This window comes from Anopheles stephensi, chromosome 2, assembly GCF_013141755.1.
Source record: "Anopheles stephensi strain Indian chromosome 2, UCI_ANSTEP_V1.0, whole genome shotgun sequence".
In the NCBI taxonomy this organism is placed as follows: domain Eukaryota; kingdom Metazoa; phylum Arthropoda; class Insecta; order Diptera; family Culicidae; genus Anopheles; species Anopheles stephensi.
The window spans coordinates 57,017,834-57,039,360 of NC_050202.1; the positions used below are offsets into that span (position 1 = coordinate 57,017,834).

The 21,527-nt window shown below is 50.0% G+C and overlaps 8 protein-coding genes across 8 annotated transcripts in view; 4 read left to right on the forward strand and 4 right to left on the reverse strand.

The window, feature by feature from the left end:
- The window catches only part of LOC118502986, a 33,167-nt gene extending 29,306 nt beyond the window's left edge, over nucleotides 1–3,861 (forward strand). Inside the window, exons 2-6 of the mRNA XM_036035778.1 lie at nucleotides 993–1,352; nucleotides 1,454–1,964; nucleotides 2,067–2,228; nucleotides 2,732–3,048; nucleotides 3,117–3,861. Coding sequence (XP_035891671.1) covers nucleotides 993–1,352; nucleotides 1,454–1,964; nucleotides 2,067–2,228; nucleotides 2,732–3,048; nucleotides 3,117–3,787 — 2,021 coding nt within the window. The 3' untranslated portion in view covers nucleotides 3,788–3,861. The remainder of the gene's footprint in view (nucleotides 1–992; nucleotides 1,353–1,453; nucleotides 1,965–2,066; nucleotides 2,229–2,731; nucleotides 3,049–3,116) is intronic.
- Nucleotides 3,711–4,672, reverse strand: LOC118503002 (glutathione S-transferase 1-like). The gene is made up of 2 exons (XM_036035813.1): nucleotides 4,504–4,672; nucleotides 3,711–4,432 (listed from the first exon to the last, which is right to left on the reverse strand). Exons 1-2 carry the CDS (start codon nucleotides 4,636–4,638, stop codon nucleotides 3,914–3,916), a joined length of 654 nt encoding a protein of 217 aa, XP_035891706.1. The 5' UTR covers nucleotides 4,639–4,672; the 3' UTR covers nucleotides 3,711–3,913.
- Nucleotides 4,673–4,876: 204 nt separating this feature from the next.
- LOC118503000 (glutathione S-transferase D1-like) lies at nucleotides 4,877–6,028 on the reverse strand. The gene has a single exon (XM_036035810.1). It carries the CDS (start codon nucleotides 5,538–5,540, stop codon nucleotides 4,878–4,880), a length of 663 nt encoding a protein of 220 aa, XP_035891703.1. The 5' UTR covers nucleotides 5,541–6,028; the 3' UTR covers nucleotide 4,877.
- Nucleotides 6,029–6,089: 61 nt separating this feature from the next.
- Nucleotides 6,090–7,138, forward strand: LOC118503003 (glutathione S-transferase 4-like). Its single transcript, XM_036035814.1, has 2 exons — nucleotides 6,090–6,497; nucleotides 6,558–7,138. Exons 1-2 carry the CDS (start codon nucleotides 6,366–6,368, stop codon nucleotides 7,071–7,073), a joined length of 648 nt encoding a protein of 215 aa, XP_035891707.1. The 5' UTR covers nucleotides 6,090–6,365; the 3' UTR covers nucleotides 7,074–7,138.
- Nucleotides 7,139–7,727: 589 nt separating this feature from the next.
- Nucleotides 7,728–9,674, forward strand: LOC118502995. Its single transcript, XM_036035804.1, has 2 exons — nucleotides 7,728–7,906; nucleotides 7,975–9,674. Exon 2 carries the CDS (start codon nucleotides 8,285–8,287, stop codon nucleotides 9,269–9,271), a length of 987 nt encoding a protein of 328 aa, XP_035891697.1. The 5' UTR covers nucleotides 7,728–7,906; nucleotides 7,975–8,284; the 3' UTR covers nucleotides 9,272–9,674.
- On the reverse strand, nucleotides 9,565–12,162 carry LOC118502990 (uridine 5'-monophosphate synthase-like). Its single transcript, XM_036035790.1, has 3 exons — nucleotides 11,370–12,162; nucleotides 10,959–11,241; nucleotides 9,565–10,899 (listed from the first exon to the last, which is right to left on the reverse strand). The coding sequence occupies exons 1-3, from the start codon at nucleotides 11,514–11,516 to the stop codon at nucleotides 9,830–9,832; spliced, it is 1,500 nt and encodes a 499-aa protein (XP_035891683.1). The 5' UTR covers nucleotides 11,517–12,162; the 3' UTR covers nucleotides 9,565–9,829.
- A 671-nt stretch (nucleotides 12,163–12,833) lies between these two features.
- On the reverse strand, nucleotides 12,834–20,136 carry LOC118502980 (serine/threonine-protein kinase/endoribonuclease IRE1). Its single transcript, XM_036035759.1, has 5 exons — nucleotides 19,379–20,136; nucleotides 18,099–18,663; nucleotides 16,357–16,579; nucleotides 14,434–16,279; nucleotides 12,834–14,362 (listed from the first exon to the last, which is right to left on the reverse strand). The coding sequence occupies exons 1-5, from the start codon at nucleotides 19,490–19,492 to the stop codon at nucleotides 13,604–13,606; spliced, it is 3,507 nt and encodes a 1,168-aa protein (XP_035891652.1). The 5' UTR covers nucleotides 19,493–20,136; the 3' UTR covers nucleotides 12,834–13,603.
- Nucleotides 20,137–20,470: 334 nt separating this feature from the next.
- Nucleotides 20,471–21,522, forward strand: LOC118502997 (rRNA methyltransferase 2, mitochondrial). Its single transcript, XM_036035805.1, has 3 exons — nucleotides 20,471–20,700; nucleotides 20,778–20,979; nucleotides 21,048–21,522. Exons 1-3 carry the CDS (start codon nucleotides 20,543–20,545, stop codon nucleotides 21,414–21,416), a joined length of 729 nt encoding a protein of 242 aa, XP_035891698.1. The 5' UTR covers nucleotides 20,471–20,542; the 3' UTR covers nucleotides 21,417–21,522.
- Nucleotides 21,523–21,527: the final 5 nt, after the last annotated feature.

The following is a 21,527-nucleotide window of genomic DNA, read 5'->3' on the forward strand; positions in this document are numbered from 1 at the left end:
ACTATTCGCTTCCCCTTCTCCAACCTCGCAATAGCCGATCTTGTCAACGGATTAAAAGCGCTTCACGCGGCTCGCCCAACCCCGGTAAAGTTGATTTAATTAAGCCGATACAGCTCCTCCTGCCGAGCTAGAAGTTACTGGATCGCGGAACGCATCGGGACGCGAATTTACCTATTTTTTGCTCTGCAAACCATTCCGAGCGCATCGGTACCGTTAGCCGAACCAAAGCACCAAAGGCTTAGGGGGACTTAGCACCGTTAGTGGTAGCGTTGGTCCGTCGAGGTACACCGATGGAGCCTAACGCCTATTGAGAAGGCACGGTGGTGCCACCGTGAAGCGAGCGTCCGATTGAACGATCGCCAGCCATTCACCCTCGGCTGTTCGGTTGGTCGGTTCGCGATCGCCCGGGATGGGAAAGCTGCACTGGCTGCATTAGCACACCCCGACTGATGATGGTGATTAAAGCTAAGCCCGTCGTTTGCATCTTCTGGCAAGTGCAACTGGCCGCTGCTTTCCATTTCGTTGCACCGCGCAAACCCATCCCGGTTGGGGATCGTTCCCATTTGCCCCCCCACCTGGCTGCAAGTAAACCGTTGACGCGCATACGCGGGTCTCTAATTGCCATTGCAACGCTTGCACCGTGCATGCCCCTCGGAACGGAACGGTGACGACGTCGCAGACCATGAAATTGGCATCCGAAAACTGGACGGCTTTTCCCACACCAGGCTTCGTTACGTTTCGCTTGCCAGCTTCCGGTAAGCCACCGACGACGGCTCAACGACATGAGCCCGTTCAACTTAAACGATCAGCACCTCAACCCGCTGGTCCTCCTTTTGCATCCAACTTACCAAGGGAAGAAGTTACAATTTCATCAGATGCATTTCGTTCCGTTCCACACCGGTGAATCGACGAACCGCAACTCCACCCATTGCCCCATTCTAGCCCTCACTGACACTAATGTTTTCTTCCACCTCTATTCTCATCACCTGCAGGTGACGCTTCCTGCTACTTCCCGTTCGAGTTCCAGGGCGGCTACATTACCCAGAACACGGTCACACCGGAAGGTGTGGTACGGTACAGCCGCATCAACATCACGGAGAATGCGATCCCACTGTGGGGCATGTGTCACAAGCGGCGGGATAACAACGTGATCCTGATGACCGGTTCGGAGGAGGCGAGCTGCTATCGCTGCTTCCACCTGAAACTCGTCTCGAAGAACGTCCTGCGGGTGCTGGCCGCCGACAAAGACTACCTGTCCAAGTGTCACACGAACGAGGAGAAAGCGCTCGCCTCCTGCCTAACCGATGACGATCTGCTGAACGAGGCGAAGAACACCGAAATTATCCTCTACAGTAAGTTACGCTTGGTCACCATTTCGAACCGTAGATCTTGGGGTGTTGAGCAGAGTTTAATGAGCCACTTTTTTTTCCTTTCCTCCTCTTCTAAATTGCAGAATTCCACGAGTGGGATGGTGCCGAGGTGCGGCAGGAGTACTGTCCCATCCACGGCCGATACCGGATGACGTACAGCGTGGATAGCAGCGACACGACCGATGGTATCGAGTGTGACTCGGTAGAGTCAGAGGTGGACAACTGCCCTTCCGGTTCGGCGTTGAACCTGCGCTTCCGGAACTGTGCCTTCCCCGATCGGGAAGTAACGTTCGAGTGTCTCGGCCATTGGCGTGGCTTTGGGAATCGTAATTATCTCGCCCTGCTCAGTACCGGCAATGAATCGCACCTTGGACCGAAGTATCGGTGCGCCACCTACACAGAAAACCCCAAGACGGGTGAGATCGAGATCTCGTTCAGCCGTGACTCCACTTGCCGTGCGATCGAACGTCAGTACGTGCGTCATCCGAACTCACGATACACGAACGGCAATGGCATCGGCGGTGAGTACCATCACGAGGTGCTAACACTGCGCCCGATTCCACTCGAGTTCGGTCCGGTCACACAGTACTGCAGGTAGGTCAAGCAAGAACCATCGCTTAACGAGCGCTTAACGAGCATTTGACAGCAGGGAAAACTAATCAAACCCTACGGTTGTGCCTTATCCGCTTATTGCAGCTTTCCCAGCTGGCTGATCGGACGCTGGGAGCACGTGATCGTCAATCAGAACCAGCTCATCTACAAAGACCACAACACGTTCAAGACGTACACGATGAAGTGCGTCAAGAACTACACCAACCACGACTCGAACAAGTACATCGTCTACAGCCAAACGCAATGGTAATTATTTTCATTTTTCCCCAATTCCCCCACGCTTTCGCTCCCTTTCTTTCCTCCCACCTCCCCCCCCCCCCCCTGTTCAGCGTTTCTGGAAGAGTTACTCCAAATTACTCGCCGAGGTTACCGACTTGCGAAACTAAATTAATTATCAAAATAGGCGCTTCATTACTTCATGTCGGGCCGGTTTTGGGGGCTTGTACGTTCCCTTTTTTCGTTCCAAAACTCCATTAACTTCCCATCGAACGCATCCGCGGCATCGTTTGCAAGGTGCTCTTTTGTAATTGTGGTGGCCAACACAAGTAGTAGCAGTAGTAGTGCTAGTACACACAGAGTGGCATCAAATTACCACCGTTCCTTTCATTACTGGCTCACCTCATTTCCTTTCATTCAATCACCCGCCAACCGGTGAAAGTAAATGAGTTTTTCACGCCACGGCCCCCACGGACACCTTCTAATCCGGGAATCGTTTTTTTTTTTGCTCACCCTTTCCCCGATCTCTTTAGCGGCGAGGAGATGTACCAGTGTTTGAAAATCGAGCGGCGCGATACGAACGTGTTCGAGTTCCAGATAAGCAGCCGCCAGTCGCCCAACTACACCGCCACGATCTGTAACGATTTCTACTTCAACGATGACCGGTGGCTTACGCAGGGCCGGCTCGACAGCAACGACATCGTGTCGCCCTGCCCGATCATCGGCGAGTTCTCGGGCATCATCCCGGACGACGAGGGGCTGTGTGCGAAACTGTCGTCCGAGTGTGAGTCACAGGACATCATGTACTATCAAATCTCGGCCTGCGATTACATGAACGAGGTGTACGAAGGTATGTTGCTTTGCCGAATCGCGATAAAGACGGTGGATTAACGTGGTGCTCTCTCACTCTCTCCACAGAACGCGAATACCGCTGTCTAGGCCAGTGGACACACCGGAACATCGTGTACACGTACACCCAGCGCCGGGACGTCGGTACGTACGAATGCTTCGTCGGCACGATGCTGTCCGAGCGGCAGATCTTCATCAAGGAGGCGGGCGAACACTGCCAGCGGGACGTGAATCCGCACCGATTCGGCATGGAGCTGAACAAGGTCGCGCACTGTACGCAGCCCGAGGTGTTCAAGGTGCCGGGCCGGCCTACCCACAAGTACTCGGAGGTACCGCAGCCAACCCAGCGACCCGGTCTGTCCAATGGTGGTGGTGGTGGTGGTGGTGCCGGCGCGGGACACGCGGGTGTCCTCGCTGGCACCAACGGAAACCACTTCCACCAAAGTTCCTCACCGTCCGCGGTGCCCAACTCGACACCGGCTCCACCGTCCAGCGTTACCACCGGGCGCAACGATGGCGGTCGGGGCGGCGATAGCAGCAGCGGTAGCGGTAGCAGCAACGGTGGAGCTGCCGGCGGCAACAGCTATCCGCCGTACAAGACTAATTCCAAACACGAACCGGCCTCGGTCAAACCGGGCACCGTCGGCTCAACGGCCGCGCATGTACAGTCGCACTATACCTATTTATTGTTAGCAACGTTTATCTGTGTTATCCTAGGTTGTAAGAAAACTAGCTGTTAAACCAATTACCAATTGTACACACACACACACAAAAGACAACAAAAAATTTAAAACATGAACATCATCCTATCAAGTTCCCTGAAGTGTGGCCTTGCGACCGGAAGGACATCCGAAACTATGCAGTTGCTAGGCGACGGGATGCAATCCCGACTCGAAGTACGCACGATACTGCTGCATTCCGCTCTCGTTGATCTCCTGATAGTCGACGATCGTTGCCTTGCAGCCCTCGTACCAGGCGGCAATGGCCGGATACTTGCTCAGATCGTACTGGACCACCTCGAGCGAAGAAACGGTCGCCACCAGACTGTAATCCGCCAGCGTCATGTTTGGTCCGGCGGCATACGGATTCGTGATAAGATATTCGTTCAGCCAGCCGAGCGCTTCTTCCAGCTTTTCGAGCTTCTCACCACCGGGCGTGGCACCCTCGAAGTAGAGCGGATAAAAGTAGTCCTCCAGCCGTGTGCCAAGGGTGCCATGGTCGAAGAATAGCCGCTGGTTAATGATCGCCCGTGTCTTGGGATCCTTCGGGTAGAGCCGGCTGTTGGTTCGGCCGTACTTGTCGACCAGATACACCAGTATGGCACGTGACTCCCACAGCGTCAAATCGTTATCCACCAGTGTCGGTACGCAGTGGAATGGATTGATCTGTTGTGCGTGAAGAAAAGAACGGGTGTCACAAACCATACTCATAAGTGCGAGTCGCGGACAATACATACCGCTGTAAAGCTTGGTCGCAGCTGTTCGTCCGTCATCAGATCGACGTACAGCATGTTGAGGTTCAGCTTGAGCGCTTTCGCCACCAGCATCACTGCCCGGCAGTACGGTGACGCGGGATGATAGTAGAAATTCATCTTCCTTGCAATGCTTCTCCCTCACGAGCTGACGTCCAACAACACTCAACACGACTGCGCGAGCACCGGCCGACTAACGCACCACCTACCTGTACGATACGAGATTCACTGGGGAATCTTATCGACCAGGGCTTACACCACGATGACACGACACGATATCGATTATGGTAGAAAACTGATAAAATAAACACCTCCAGAGCCTGGGGCTCTAGCATGTATCGGACGACTTGTCCGACCGCTTATGCTTTGCGGGGATTAGACCCATTTTCCTGCTCCATCCATTTTTGGAACATCCGCACGGCACGCTGCGTCAGTTCGGTGTAACCGGCAATCACCTCCTTACACCGTTCGTACCACCGACGGACAGCTGCGTACGGGGCTAGCTCAAACTTGAGCAGCACCAGCATGGACACGGTGCACACTAGCGAGTAATCGGCCACGGTAAGACAATCGCCCGCCACAAACGCACTGTGGTGCAGGATACCGTCCAGCACGGCTACCGCTTCGTCCAGCTTCTGCCGATCCGTCTCCACCGGAACGGCACGTTCCAGCACGACCGGACTGTAGTACACGAAGATGCACTTGTACAGCGTTCCACACTCGAACAGCAGCCGTTGGTTAACGATCGCGCGGCGCAACGGATCGGGCGGATAGTAGGTGCTACCGGCCGGTGCATACTGCTCCGCTAGATAGATCAGTATGGCGCCCGGTTCACAGATGGCCACACCATCGACCACCAGCGTCGGTACCGTGTGCTGGAGGTTGATCTTCTTAAACGCTGCGTTCACATAGTCCTTCCGGTGCACGTCCAGGCTGATCAGGTTGAACTTCAGGTGCAGTGCTTCGCCCAGCAGCAGTATGGCGCGTGACGGTGGCGACAGGATGTTGTAGTACAGATCCATATCCGGGACTTTGCAGACAGATAAAACCCGATCCACCAGTGATCGGCGGGATGCGTTATTTATATGCCCAGGACGCAGAGAAGGCGCGATATGGTTGGTCGTATGATGGATTATTGTTGGGCTTGTAAAATGCTACCGTTATTAGGGTTGTAGCGTATGCAATTTCGGACTGGCACTGATAGGTGAAGGCGGCGTACAGTGTGTGGAACTTTGTTATCACCTGTAGACGTGCTTGAAAGCAAATTAAATCAATTCTGTATTACTTCGTTAAGTGTCGTTCCACACGATTTTCATTTTTTTTTCATTTTTTTTTTCATAAATTTTGCATATATTCAGGCGTTCATGAACCACGACACGACCTCTGCTGAATAGCCTTAAAAAGCAATTTTTTTCTAGCTTTCTCTTTTATCTTTAGGCGTTCCCGTTTTTGTCCACCAGCAATCTGCTGGACTTAGTCCAATTTCCGGCAGTGTCGAATCAAAATCAATCAGTGACGCGTTATCTACGCATATTCCGCGGTAATGACTTTCCAACCATTTGTTTGCTTCTCTTCCCCCTTCCCCCCGGTTGCCAGCTCAATCAGTGCCAGGGAGCGGAACATGCGCTAGACGAGCACTCATGGGTGGGTTTCACAGTCACAACGATAGCTTCCAAACGTTGCGCCGCATAGCGAAGTAGTAGTGAAATAATCAGTCGTCTGTCGCACAGTCCAAATTCTCGTCTGCCTATAAAACATTGCGCCAGTAGCGTGACCGGTCGCGCAAGAGTCAGTTGGTTGCCGCTCTTTTAAGTTCTTTCCTTTTTTTTGGTCGTTAACATTTGATCATGGAACTGTACAGTGATGTCATCTCACCGCCGTGCCAGAATGTGCTGCTGGTGGCAAAAAAGTTGGGCATCACGCTTAACGTTAAGAAGTCGGACATCCACGATCCGGCTGATATAGCGGCACTCACGAAGGTAGGTGATTGTTGAACATAACTTAACATCAATGTTTACCGATCATTCGATACTGCTCAGCTGAATCCTCAACACACGATCCCGACTCTGGTGGATGATGGGCATGTGATCTGGGAGTCGTACGCAATTGCCCTGTATCTGGTGGAAAAGTATGACCAAGACGGCGTCCTCTACCCGAAGGATCCTAAAGTACGGTCCGTCGTAAACCAACGCCTCTTTTTCGACATCGGAACGCTCTACAAAAATGTGCTTGCCGGTATCGACGAGATGATCGCGGACAAACGCCTGTCCGAGGAACTGGAGCGCAAACTCCAGCAAGCGCTCGATCTGACGGAAAAGTTCGTTACCGAACGACCGTTCATTGCTGCCGATCATCTGACGCTGGCCGATATCTTTGTGCTTGGAAGCATCACGACGCTCGAGTGGATCCGGTACGATCTGGAGCGTTATCCTGGCATTAGGAGCTGGGTTAAGAAAGTGACGGCCGAGTTCCCGGACTATGACGAGTTTCACAAGGAGATAAGGAAGGAAAGCAAGAAGTACATAGCTACCCACTGTCCAGATTTGGAATATTGAATGTAGCATTCGAATGCGTTATCAAACGATATTGGTTGATAATAAAGTGTCCTAAGAAAAACATATCTGATTTTAGCTGATTTGGGCAAGCTGATTCTAATGAAATTGTCCTTATTTTGTTCGTCGTTCTCCCTTCTTCGCCTCAAGAGATCTTGGCCTGCTATTTCTGGCTTCCTTTACTTATTTTACTTTTAGCTGAATAATTAGGCTTGGTTTTGGGGGGACGTATTGAACAGAATTCGATTTCAAACCTTGCCATGCCAGGACTGATGTCGCTACGAATCCGTTACAACGCATTACATTCTCTAACGGCTATTTTTTAAAGGTCCTAAGACAAGGTTCACCGTGTGAGCTAGCTAATGTTTCGTTTTATTTTATATTGCTCTTCTCTTTTTAACGTTTTAAATAGTTATTTTATGGCTTTTAAATAAAAAAAATCAAAATTATACAATATCCGCCCTGTGTGTTGGTTTGCTTCCCTGCGTCAATGTGATTTACACCTTGGCTGTCAAAATGCTTGTTTACATGTGTGCCCACCTTGCCTACACGCACCTCGTGCTTGGAAGGGAATCGAACGAACGCATACAACGCCGACAATGCAACCGCCGACCACCCTGTGTTGTGTGCAACCCTGCATGGCGTTCGGTACAAGTTGCAGTGCGCATGTAGTGGTGAACGCTGCTTGACAAGCGCTTCATCCGGAGGGGAACGCGTCAGTTTGCTGCAAAAGTGGTACGCCAGCAGCGGAATTATTGTTCCGCAAGCAATAACACAGCATTATTGTACGGTTTTTGTTTATCTAGCTTTTACCTTCGACCGTGCATGCAACACAGGTACAGTAAAGTGTTCTTACAGTAATGAAACATGTTGTAATGCGGTGTCTTTTTCTCTCACCGCACAGCATCGTTGGCCGTGGTTTTAAGCCGTACAGCATACAACAAGGGCAACACATTGCTTGGCATCGATAGTAGCAGCTTGCAGCTTTTTGGGCCCGCTTTTGTGTGCAATCCGTGTTTGGTGCAAGTTAATTTCTTACCTGTACACCAACGACCGGAAGCCAAAACCGTCGTGCGTGCACAAAGAGCTGCTGCTCGTCCTTTGGCACTACAGAGGTCCGAAAGGCTCCGGCTGACGATTCTTGACTCAATTTTACCCGTAGCTGAGCAGGCAGTCCTGCGTACGAACCAGCACTCCGTATCCGCAACACAACCATGTCCGTCGACTGGAAGCGTGACGCGACGGAAGTGCTGATCGCGTCGTACAGAAAGCATCCCGTACTGTACGATATGCGCCATCCGCGCTACTACAACAAACCCGTCCGCCGGGCGGCACTCGAGATGATAGTGGAGGACGTGCGGCAGGAGCGACCGGAAACAACGATGAAGGAGATCGTGCGCAAGATACAGACGTTGCGTACCCAGTTTGGCCAGGAGCTGACGAAAATACGGCGCCACGCGCAGAAAGGTTCGGTGTACCGGCCGACGGTCTGGTGGTATCAGGGGCTTAACTTCCTGCAGCACCACATCAAGCCGCGCACCGGTGGCAACTGTTCGCAGAGTGACATCGACAGCTGGAAGCAGGAACAGGACGATAGCAGCAGCACGTACAACGTATCGATCGTACGCAACGGTGGTTCGGTGTCTCCGAGCGAACATCACGGTATCGATTCCGGGGAGGAGGAGGTGGAGTACGAGACGGAGGTACACTACGAAATCAATTCGATCGACATGAAGGATATGAAGGCGCTGGAACTGAAACCCATCATACCTGCCGGTTCCGGGGCACTCAAGCGCGAAGGTCGGTATGTGGATCGTGACGATCGGAAGGCGGCCCGGTTGTCGGCCACCGTTGAAAGGGATGATCCGGTATCGCACCGCACAGAACTGTCGCCGGTTCCGTCCACCGCGGAACCGGCCCCGAATGTGGTACCGGCACAAGGTAAGGCCACATCGGGTGAGCTGAAATCGTTCGCCTGGGGTAGTCAGATGGGCAGCGAGCGGCACACCAGCCTGGGTCACTTTGTGGGCTCGCAGATGAGCAGCCTGAAGGACGATTATATCTACTACGAGACACAGAGCGAAATACTGACCATTATGAACCGGGGCATACTGCGTCAGCTAGCGTTGGACAAGAAAAACAATGCCAAGGCCGATCAAGCCAACCAGGAAACCAGTAGAGAGAAGAAGAAGAGTGAATAACGGCAATGAAGGGGGTCTTGCGAGCTACGGGGCCCATCTGGGACAAACGCGATCGGATCTTTGGTCCCTGGTAAAGTGCATTAAAGAGCAGCAGTACAAACACGTGCGCGTGTAGATTGAACAGTCGAGTGTATAGCGAGGAAGCGAACCGCTTTATCCGTTACGTGTAAGCATTAGATGGGAGAGTACCTTTAAGTCATGAAAGTTAAGAACAAAAATTCTTAAGACAACAGTCGAAGAAACATAAGCATAATCCCCTAAACTAAAGCTATAGAATCATATAGAAAATCAAGTTAACGAACGGAAGGGCCTCATCAACCACTTCCCCAATCCGGATACTGTGTACAGAAATGTGTATTTTTACTTTAAATTTTTCAATAAACAAAAACTTTTCTTAAACATATCACAATCGGTTTCAACTGATAAATCTGTCTTCCTTTTTTCTCTTACATGACCCCTACAGGTCTCGTTGTGGTTCTGAACTTTAAAACTATTGCAGTAGTAGTAGTAGAAGCTTTGCAGGAATTACGGTAAACGCCTTATTGGCGCAGGAATCGCTTAATGCTTCCCCCCGTCACCATTCTTTTCCTCCCCGATCCGCTCCAAATACGCTTCCCACAGCCGGTCCCGATAGAGCCGTGCCGTTTCGGACGGTGTTTTCGAGGCCAAAATGCCACGCCCAACCACACATACGTCCGCACCCCGTTCCTTAACTACCCGCTCGGGGCTATCGTACAGCTGACCGAGCCCGTCGACACCTTCCTGCAGCTTAACGCCCGGCGTCAGCTGCAGCAAACCGGGCGACGCAACCAGATCCTTGCTTTGACACACGATACCCGCCACAAAGTCGGTATCCATCTCGGTCGCCATCTTCATCGTGGCGCTCGCATACTTCTCGTCCGTCAGCGCACCCTCGGTACTCATCTCGGCCAGCAGAAAAACGCCCCGTGCGGCCACCGCCGTCTTATCCAGCCCGATCGCCGACTTTAAGCCCTTCAGTATGCCCTGGCCGGGCAGTGCGTGCACGGTAACGAGATCTGCCCAGTCAGCGATACGGTACACCCCGGCACCATACTGCTGTGCGACCGTATTGCCAATGTCAGCAAATTTACGATCCTCCAGCAGGAGGAAGTTGTGCTGCCGGGCGAGCGACTGCAGCGAACGGACGAACTGCTCGCTAAAGTCCGCCACAATGTCACAGTGCGTTTTCAGCAGACATATGTAGGGGCCGACCGCATCGGCAAGGTTAAGGATTTCCTCACTGTTCGTCAGGTCGGCCGCTAGGCAAAGCATCGTTTTTTTCGTTGCCATTAGCTTGAACAGTTCCTTCGCTAGCGGACACTTGGCCAGATCGGTGCGTGCCTCGAAGCTCATCCGCGTGCGGCACAGATCGTTCACGACCGTGGTACCGTTCTTGATGAAGGAACCGTCGCTACGGATCTGGCAAGCGTCGATGTATTTCGCAACCGCCTTTACCGTGCTTTCCTCGATCAGTTTTGCTTCGAGCAATGTTTGCAGCAGATAGGACAGCGTGAACAGCGAGTGCATCCGGACGCCACGTTCTTCCGTGTTCTGTGCACCGCCCTGTTCACGATCGACCACAACGATCGCATCGGTTACGACCAAACCTAAGGGAACAAAACCGCTTGTTTACTCAATCTCACCCACGGGTGACGATGGCACTTACCCTCGGACCGCAAATCGTCCACCGTTTCCAAAATGCTCGAGCCGGACGTTACCACATCCTCGATGATGAGACACCCATCGCCGGCACCGAACTTGCCCTCGATCAATTTTTTCGTACCATACTTTTTCGCCTCCTTACGCCGGATCAGCATCGGTTTATTGGCCTTAATTGAAATGAGCGTTGCCAGTGGTAACGCTGTGTACGGGACGCCACACAAATGCACACCGGACGTGTTTAGCTTCTTGTCGTTGATGAACTCCTGCAGCATATCCGCCAGTGTGTCCTGATGGTGTGTGTGTGTGTGTGCCGGTAACGGAAAAAACCCAAACATTAATATATTTAATTGACCTTCACCACCGGCCGGGTGGTGGTGCTCCATCGTGTGCTTCAGGCAAAGCCAACAAAACTTACCATCACATCCGGGTGGCTTACGATCACGCGCAAATCAAAGTAAACCGGCGAGTTGATGCCGACCTTCATCTTAAAATCACCAAACTTGAACGCATTGATTTCGAACAGCTTGATCGCCAGCTCTTTCATCTTCGAAGCGCACACCATTTTGCTGCCGGCTTTTTAACACCTTTTTTCGGTTGTTGCGAACTGCTCGCAATAAGCACGTGGTTTGCGGAACCCAATGGGGAGCGTCAAGTTCGTTTCGCTGCTGGAAGGGTAGCGTAGCGTTACACCTTTCAAGCACGTTTTGTTCCACACACCAACGGGGAGGACGTGTGATCGTTATCACTGGCACTAACACTTGCACTAAAAGCTTCACGCTTTCACTGTACAGCTTATTTGTTTTGTTTGTAAATCTATTGGATGGAGACGGCCGCGAGTGACAACAGCAGGCAAACCAACGCCGGCGTACTGACGGACAGACGATGATGGAATGAGAGCAGGGCACCGAATTCCGCGATGATGGAAAGGATTCCATGAGGACAGGTGTGTCTAACCCGGCAGCGCCATACGGTCCCTAGCTTTTTAGGAGTTCATCGTTCAATTGTTTCTTCCGCGAGATCAGGTACATTGGAGGGATTACTTTAAGTACTCTCAATTTTTTGGTAAAGTACCTGAAATCCTTGTTTTACGCCACATCACAAAAAGCTCCCATTTGACTACCCTGCGACTACCCAACTAATCTTGATGACTGCCACGCACACTTCTGGTTGGGAGTTTTCTGCCTCACTGGGAGAATTCTGCATCTCACTCACACACTCGAGTGGATCGTCACCACAAGGGGAACCACACAGAAAATGCTATTCTTGAAGTCCTACAAGAATCCTCGACAAATCGTAGGAAGCTGTGGGATGTGTAATCAAGGTTAATACAAAATCAAGAAAGGATATTATGTTTTTAAAATTAATTTAAAACTCGCATTTTGGTTAGTTGGGTAAGGGGCGGAACACACATTCAACTTTCCTGTTGCGTCCTCACACACATACACGTACCGCACTCTAAATAATTCCAGACTAGGCGGCGCACGTGGAAGAAACACGAGTTTGCCGCCTGCTAGCTGTATGATACACATGGGACAAACAGAACAGACGTTTATCAAACAACTGTTCTGTAATGTTGTAATCTAGAGGCGTAGAGGTTGTGCGTGCGTGTAGATACAACTAGATATTCTTCGTCATTGGGATTTCTGGCATTGAGCATAAATTAGCCACTAAAACCCCGGAAGAAAGACTCTTGGTTATTTATAGAGCGGTGCTGATTCCAATACAAATTATATTAACACGAGACACGACGATGATTTATAAGCTGTTACCGGTTTTTTGCTTAGAATTAGGTCGGCAATAAAGTTACTGTCGTTTTCTTCCTATAAAAAAACTCGAAAGGATTTCAATTTCTTTCCCGTCAATCGCAATTCCACTTCAATTATCCCACAGTAAATGCGCTTTATTGTAGCTTACCCGACGGCCAACCGCTGCCAACCGTGTGTTGTGCAGCAGTTTTAGGTCCCGCACGCACACTATTTACAATTTAGCTATTATTGGCCACAAAGATTACACCTGATTTGATGTGTGTATATTTTGCCCTACTAATTAGTGTTATCGTGCTGCTTTCCTAATTATCAGTACAAAAAAACTATCACTATGCACAAAGCTACTTCTCACCTTGCCGTGAGAACCTGTCGACCCTTAAACGCTACCACACACGATATCACAGACTAAGGTAGTAAAAAGGTGTTTTTTTTTCTCTCTGAAGTATGTTTAAGATTTCTCGTCTTTCGGCCTAACCTAACCTAATTCGACTTTCCGGAGCCTACTCCCGGGGGTGGTGCATTTGCTCAACACACAGAGTCCAGTCGGACGGACCGGTAAATTATATCAAAAAGCGATCAAACTTGTCAAGAGCGAGTGCTTGAAAAAGGGATGAAGATTAATCGTTGTACCTGGTCTTATCGCGTTACGTGCGATAGAGTAGTGTGTAGTTATTACTCTGGATTAGTAATCTAGGGATTAGTTGCCACAACGAAATCGAGCCGGTATCAAATCCCATCAAGGCCACTCTCTTTAGGCCAGTAAGGAAAATCGAATTTAAAATAAAAGATCATATTGCACCGTTCAATGCGCTAGAAAATGTAAAGCATTCTAACAAAAATTAAAGCAACTTTTTTGATAAAAATAATAAAAAAAACGGAATGCTCACTCATTGCTGGTCCTCTCTTTCTGTGATGATACCATTGCATCTAAATTCCACGTCACCTTCGCTGGCACCTCACGCCGTCTTACGTTAGTAGTTTGGTTAACTGTCTGCGGCTGATTATCTGGATCATCATCGCCGGGAGTGTATCTTCTCCGCTGATTAGCGGCAACACTACTACCTTCCCCACTGATCGCGTCTTTCGACGCGCCACCACTAGCGACGCTGCTGTTGGTGGCATCCTGTGCCGATTCAAACGATTCTCGCATCTGCTGGCGCGTTATGAAACCTCCAGCATTGGATTTAACAAAATTGTACGTTCCCCGCTTGGTTGGTACCGAGCCGGGTCCGAGCTTACGGTCCGCGGTCGATGTCGCTGCTTCCTGTCCATCCGACCCACCAGCCGCTGGTCGACGCTTTGGACTTTTTGTGCTATTTTTCATTAATTGTGCTGTTTCGTAGTACCGGATTAGTTCGTAATTATCATTACCGTCCTGATTGAAATAGTGTGGTTTGGTAAATTTGTACCCACTGGACTGGGAGGACGGTACCGAACCACCGGAGCTCGCGTGCTGCGTATCCGTATCTTCATCGTCATTGTAATAGTGCCTAAAGATGGGTTCCCGCGAGCTATCGGCTAGTGCGTGATAGCTGTGCGAAAGCAAGCGTGGAAAGCGACTGATCCAGTATTGGGTGAATTGGTGCGGAATCGTACCGAGCGCTCGTTGCATGGAGGGCGTCAGTTCGTGGTAGTGATGTTTCTGGAAAAGAGAGGACAATTTTTAACTATTAGTCACGCCCCAATACACGTTAACAACTCCAGAGGCCATACCTTATTCCTTAGCGCCCGCAAAAGATCCCGCACGCTGTATCCCTGGTAGCCGCGGAACTTTCTCAAATCGGCCGTAATTTCCGCATCCAGATACCGGCTCCAATCGTCCCGCACCACAAACCGTGCATTTTTCTCCAACGACCGTAACGGTTCGGTCATCACCTCGAGCTTCTCCACCCGATCGCTCACATCCTGCAGGAACGCAAGTATTCGCTCATTCTTCCAAAACAACGGATGATTTGCGATCGTCTTGGCGGTGGGCCGTTTGCCCGGGTCGCACTGTATCATATCGCTGACGATCTCTTCCGCCAGGATCGTGCGACAGTCGGGTTGCGAGCTTTCCCTTCGCAGCATACCGAGATCGTACTCGTTCGAGAGGATGTTTGCCTGCCGCTTGAGATTGTCCCCGAACGGATGGAACCCATCGGACAGCACGTAATAGAACACGCAGCCCAGCGAGAAGATGTCCACCGACGTTGTCGCACGCTGGCCGCGTTGCATTTCCGGTGCGATCCATCCATCCGTACCGGTCACACCGGACCGGCGGGAGAAACTCGCCTTCCCGTAGTTCAGCTTTTTGCACAGCCCAAAGTCCGAGATCATCGCCCGTACGCGTTGCCTGTTGTCGGGCAGCGAGAGCAAAATGTTCTGCGGTTTAATGTCCCGATGGACGATGCTGAGCGAGTGTAGATGCATCAGGCCGCTGGTCGCTTGTCGTAGAATGTCCAGTGCAGAGATCTTGGTGCGCAGCAAACCCACCGTCACCCGGTTCGCTGCAACGACGGCCGATGTGCCTTTACCGTCGACGTAATCCTGCAGCGTTGCTGCACACAGCTCGACCGCGATGTACCGGAACTGACGATCCTGCTCGGTGCAGAAATAGCGCACCACATTTTCGTGTGCATCACTCTCACGCAGCAGGGTAACTTCTCGATCGGCCAATGTGAAGCATCCCGGTAGAATACGCTTCACGGCCACCTCGCGCTTCTCGAACGTGCCACGAAACACAAACGTACCTTCGCATCCCTTGCCGAGCACGTTCTGCGTGTTGAAATTGATCTTGCCCACGCGCATCTCTCCATCGCCGAAATCGATCGGTTCACTGTAACTGCCACCGCCACCACTGCCACCACTTCCGTTCGATCCGCTACGGTTCGAATTGCTCGTCTGCGATCCTCCTTGACTTTGCTCCTGCAGGGCTTTCATCTGCAGATGGATGTACCAAAAGCCAAAGATCACCAGTCCGAACAGGGCGATCATTAGCATCGTTGGCAGCTTGTTGGGTTGCGCATCCAGCCACAGCTTCGTGTCCGCATACAAACGCCCAAACAGTGCGCGAATAAGATCCGTGCTACCCTGCAGCTTGGTTGAGCTCGTTTCGTTCGTTTCTCCGTACGCAAGCGCCGGCTCATCCGGCTCGTCGTCCGTCTGTACGCCGATTGTGTGAGTGTTTTTCGGCACGTTCGGTAGCTTCGGTAAGCCGGAAGGACCACCGACGAGCATGGTGGAAAGCTCCTGATGCTTCCAGAAATCTTTCCCCATCGATGCCGATGGACCGCTCGGTACAATGTCCAGCTTCAACCGATCGTCCGTTTTGGGTGTTTGGTAGTGGCCCAGTATTATGATGTTTTCATTCTTGCCACCGATACGGGATGCCTTTGAGATGAGCTCCCGGCCGGAAGCGTCCGCCTGCCCACCGCCACCAAACGTCGGCGGGGATCGTCCTTTCAACGGTCCACCCAACAGATTGATCGTCGGTTCTGAGGGTAGTGTGGCAGTGTTTTTGTCCACCAGCGACGGTATCGCGTACAGATTGTTGCCAGCCTCACCAATGTAAACGGTTTCACTGCAAAGTGGAGAATAGTGTAACGAGTTAATAACGTTCCAGTTTCATCGATCGCTCGCTCGTTGTTGGGAGCTTACAATAGCTTCATGTTGTCAAAGTTGCCGCTCTTGGCCCGTTCGTTTATGTCCTGCAGCACCTCGTCCGATACGGTCTGGAATGGAACGCTGAGCAATCCTTCCGAGCCGAGCAGAAAGACGGCAACGACCGGGCTGGAAAGATCCTTCTGCCACATGGGCGTACCTTTGTTCTGTTCGAAAGTGGCCGTCAGTCCGGACGAGCTACTGGTAAGGTGGAGGAACTCTGCAAAAAAAAAGGAAGAAAGGCTTATCGTTTTAGAACAAATATACTATAAAATATTAACATATAGATCAGTTGATCCTCTCTCAATCGTGTCGAGATAATAATTAACAAAAAAATCCGGTTGAGGTTTGCTCATCAAATTCTAGCTGGACCCTGCGTCTGGGAAAGTTGGAAGAAACTGCTCTATTTAGCATTGGGAAATATTTTTCTCGAGCACCGTAAGCCGCTAATTCTGATTCTATTGCTCAGAAAGCGTTGGCTGGGGGTTCTGATCGGTGGTTAGCAAGCAATGAACATATCGGTCGCAGCGTTTCGAAGGCAAACCGGATAATCGGGAGGACACGTTGTAGCCTTACGCTTAATTTGTGTCTTCTAGAGTGCCGAGAGATGGAGAGATTTAGAGGCATTTGACCAAGATAGCTATCTAACGGTAGCTTGGTTTTAGCAAGTTCGGTTCCGGATGATGAGCTTGGTATGATTGGAAGATCAGTGTGGTTCAGCTCAAGTCCTATTCGTTAATGAATTACTTCTGTAGAGAATTGACAGCCTAGAATCAACAACCGGCGCCCCATTCGATGGCCACGCAGCCCGGCAATATATTAAACATGGATCTAATAGACCGTCGCACGCTTGACTGATTGGGAGTTGGTTCTATAAGAACAGTCTGACCGATTTAAAATTTATATCATTATTTAGTAAAAATTTTTGGAGATATAAGAAGCTAATTTTTAAACAAATTAACCAAAAAGACTTAAATTTTTCGAGGTAATTTTTATCAATTTTTCATTCGAAAGAAACGGTCTGGAGAATTATATTTTCCAAGTCAAACAGAACAAAAAATTATTCAAACCCCTTTCCTTGCGTCAAAGCTTTGGACACATACGACAAACACAGAACTACTGTGTACGCCCCGAAAGATCGATAATAGAGTAATTCAAAATTCATTATGAGAATATTTCCACCCCCTTCAAACGGGCGTAAGTAATTGATAAAAAAACAGGCCATTCGGTTCCACCATTTCAGTCCACATTGTCGTCAATGTTGTAAAAGTAGAACGAAATGTATTTGCTCGTTTTGCTTTCCCGTTTTTAGATTCCGGGGAAAAAGCGGATGGCTTGTGTTACACTTTTCCACGCATCACACAAAAACACCCGATTATCGCTTTTCGAGACATTTCGACACATTCTGCCCCGGTATTGATGCTATGCACCCAGCGCCACCGATAATGCTGGGATAATTCAACGCACATTGCCCATTCGCGTTGACGCGTGGCGTATGTATGCTCGTCTGGCTAGAAGAAGAAAAAAAAGTAAAAATCCCAACATAGCGTCGTCGTGGGCAATATAAAAACAAAATTCGAGAACACTTTGCGCTTGATAAGACACAGGTGGGCCTGTCCCGGTCGTCCGTGGTGGTAGAGCCCGGCGACGGGCGTTATCGTTCGATAATGGACCCGTTGGGTGGGTACGGTTTGGCTTTCGAGAACTTTACCGAAACTGCAGTTTCGGGGACCACTTACCGTACTCTTTCGTTAGCTCCGGTGCCATGGAATGGGCCGAATAGTCGAAGAACGTTACGTTCCACGGTTTACTGTTCCGGTCGGTTGCGAGACTGTCGTACATCATGACGGTATATTGTGTGCGGCCCAAATACACCGCCCTGGACGTTGCCCAACCGATCGAGTCGGGTCCGGCGTCTTTCGCGGATGGTGGCGCTCCACCAAAACCGAGCACTTTCTCCCGCTGACCCGTCTTCGGGTCGATCAAGAACCAAACGTCACTCTTCTTGCCGGAGTACAGTATGCCATCGCTCGAGCGGCACGGTGCACTGGCCACCAGCTGGGGTATGGTGTACGGAAGCTTTTTCAAACCTCCCTCCAGACCGTTCATGCGATACAGACTGCCGTCCCGCGGGTCGGGCAGATAGTGGGCGGACGTATCGGACGGGGTCGGCACACGGATCGCCGGTTCGTCTGCGATGGACCAGCGCGTTTCACCGGTCAGCGGATCGATTGCGGTCAATCCACCGCCGAGCGTGGAAAACACGAGCATCGTCTCTTCATCTTTTGCAACGGCTGTGCAGTCCTGCAAATAGAAAAACAAACAACAAAATGTGTAAAAGATGTGCAACGTGTGTTTGAAACGGCTGGATAGGAATCGCATACGTTGTGTGTCGATTCATTTTGACCTTGACTCCATAGCAGAGATTTTAATCTCAGTATGTGTAAAATCATCATCCAGCATGCTCTGTACCGATGGTTACTGTGTTTTATTTGCCCCGCTTGTACAGAGCTGAAGCGAGTGATTTAAAATCCATTTAGGCGGCAACGACCAGATATCATTACAATTATTTTTTTCCTAGACCACAATTTCAAGCCACAGTAACAAATGTAACGATTGAATAAGGGAATAGAAATCCCGTGCGCCGGCAAACATATGCGTACACAGGTGCGATTGACACAGCTGTGTTCTAGAAATACGCGCGTACGAACGACGGTGCTGTACCGAAGTGTTGCCACACTGAATGTTGATTTTACTTTTCATTTTGTTCCCGTAAACGTTCAACCTTTTATAATGCTAATGATGGGCGGAATGAGTCATTCATCCGAAAAATTGTATCTTTTGGGGCTGTGTAATCGTGGTGCGGATTTAATCATCATTTTCATGCCCTACCCTGATGTCACTGCCAACAGGGCAACAACATTCGTCTAATTCCGGTACATTGTAAAAACGCAATCTAGCAACGGTTGGTGGTGCTGCCCGTGTTATCTGGCAACGGACAGGAAATTCCCGGTCTTACCTGCTGCTGAGACAACGATGAAGGAGACGCAATTTTTCCGTCGGTAGCAAATCCGCCGCGTGCTGCCACCGTCGCCAGCAGCAGCAGCCAAAACATTTGCACCTTCGCATACATGGCGCAGTTTTTATTTACCACTAGGAAAATGTTTCTAAAACTTTAGTAAACTAGATATATTTTTTTGCTGAACGCAGCATGCGAAGGGATGGCCTTCATCGGACAGTGCACTGTTTATGGTCACTTTTTTCTTCCGATGGCAGAGCGAATGCAACAGAACAGAACACATTCACACAGGGAGGTGGGAAATAAAGTGAATCGAAATCATAAAGAAAGACGCACTGCATGTCTGTAAATCGCGGTCAAATGTTTCACACGCTGGAGCGTCATTACGGTTGCGATGGTTTGATGGATTTATTCATCATATTCACACCATGTTCTCACTGGCATTTCCTTCACCCCCTGAACATCACACACGCACAATAGAATTTTCGCGAATTTGGTTCCGTTTGGTTGTTTTGGTTGGCTGGCTCTGCTGCTCGGTGCCGTTGTTCTGTTGCCACATTGCATCATCCCGCACACAAAATGCTTTGTATTCGATTCATACTTTCACACATTCGCACGCACCGCTACGTATATTTCGCGAAACAGATTATGCGTAATCCATGGCCGGAGAGTTACTGCGTCTTCAGTGGGGTACTTCCCGGAGAATTGTACAACTTGCCGTGCCACAATCATATGCTTATTTGCGTTGGATGGAGCTGTTTTGTTGGCTGACAATTCGTACGCAAGAATTGTTGTTGTGTTCGATGCGTGTTTATACTGCCGAGGTCGGGGCGTAGCTTAGAGTTGAAATTGAGATTTTCTTGATTTTATTTGCGATTTATTTAATTCTTCAGCTAAATCAATTTTTCGCGTTACAAAACTTTTCACTCTGATTTCGGCGTATGAATATGCGTTAAATCTTTCTCCATAAAGTCATATCAGCTTCAGTCTCTTTATCCATGTCGTCCGTTGGTAAAGTGTCGCCTAGAAACCAATCCTCCAACCATGCGGTATAACGCATTCAGTTTGGCAACACGGCTATTCCGTTGACATTTCATCCCACCAAGGGGTGGTAAAGTGTTGTTTTGTATTCGTTCTGTTTTCCTCCCCACGGTTGTTGTTGGTATGTGGGCTCGAAAAATCAGCACCTTTGGTGGAGCGGCTAAAACGTTCGCCAAAGTCGTTCCGAACAATTTAAAGGGTAAAAGCAAGAGCTCACAAGAATGGCTAACCAGACAGCTGCGAGATCCGTACGTGGAACGGGCTAAAATGATGAACTACAGGTAAGCAATCGCGGGCGGATGGTTGCTTTCACTACCGGCATCGTTATGTTTACATGCATAACCATTTTTTAAAATAGGTGTCGAAGCGCATTTAAGCTACTAGAATTGGACCAAAAGTATGGCCTTATCAAACCGGGCTACACGGTGATAGATTGTGGAGCAGCACCCGGTTCCTGGACGCAGATCGCAGTGAAGCATTCAAATGCCGACGGTGCTGTGCCGGGCAAACCGAAAGGCACGGTTGTTGGGGTGGATCTTCTTCAGATATATCCCATAGAGGTGAGACGGGATTTTTTTTTTGTTAATTTCCTTTCGGAAAAGACTAAACCATTCATCATTCTGCGTAGCATGCAATTCTGTTCGGCAACAGTGACTTCCTGCGTAAGGAAACACAGGACAAAATCCGTACCAGTCTCGGTGATCGAAGAGTCAACTGTGTCCTGTCCGATATGGCACCGAACGCAACCGGCGTGCGGTCATTGGATCAGGAAAACATAACGACCCTGTGCTATTCTGTGCTACGCTTTGCGATACTGATGTCCACCCCGAACGCATCCCTGCTGATGAAGGTCTGGGACAATGGGGATGTGCCGAAGCTGGAGAAAAGCATACTGGAGTACTACCAAACGGTGAAGCGTGTGAAGCCACGTGCGAGTCGTGATGATTCAGCGGAAAATTTCATCTTAGCACGTGGTTTTGTAGGCATAGAAAGGTAATTTGGTGCACAAATCGATTAGTTACTGCAATGTTAAGCTGTGAGTGATAGTGAAAATAGAACTTGTTTTTGTAATAAGAAAATAAATATTATGTTAACCAATGTCACGGGA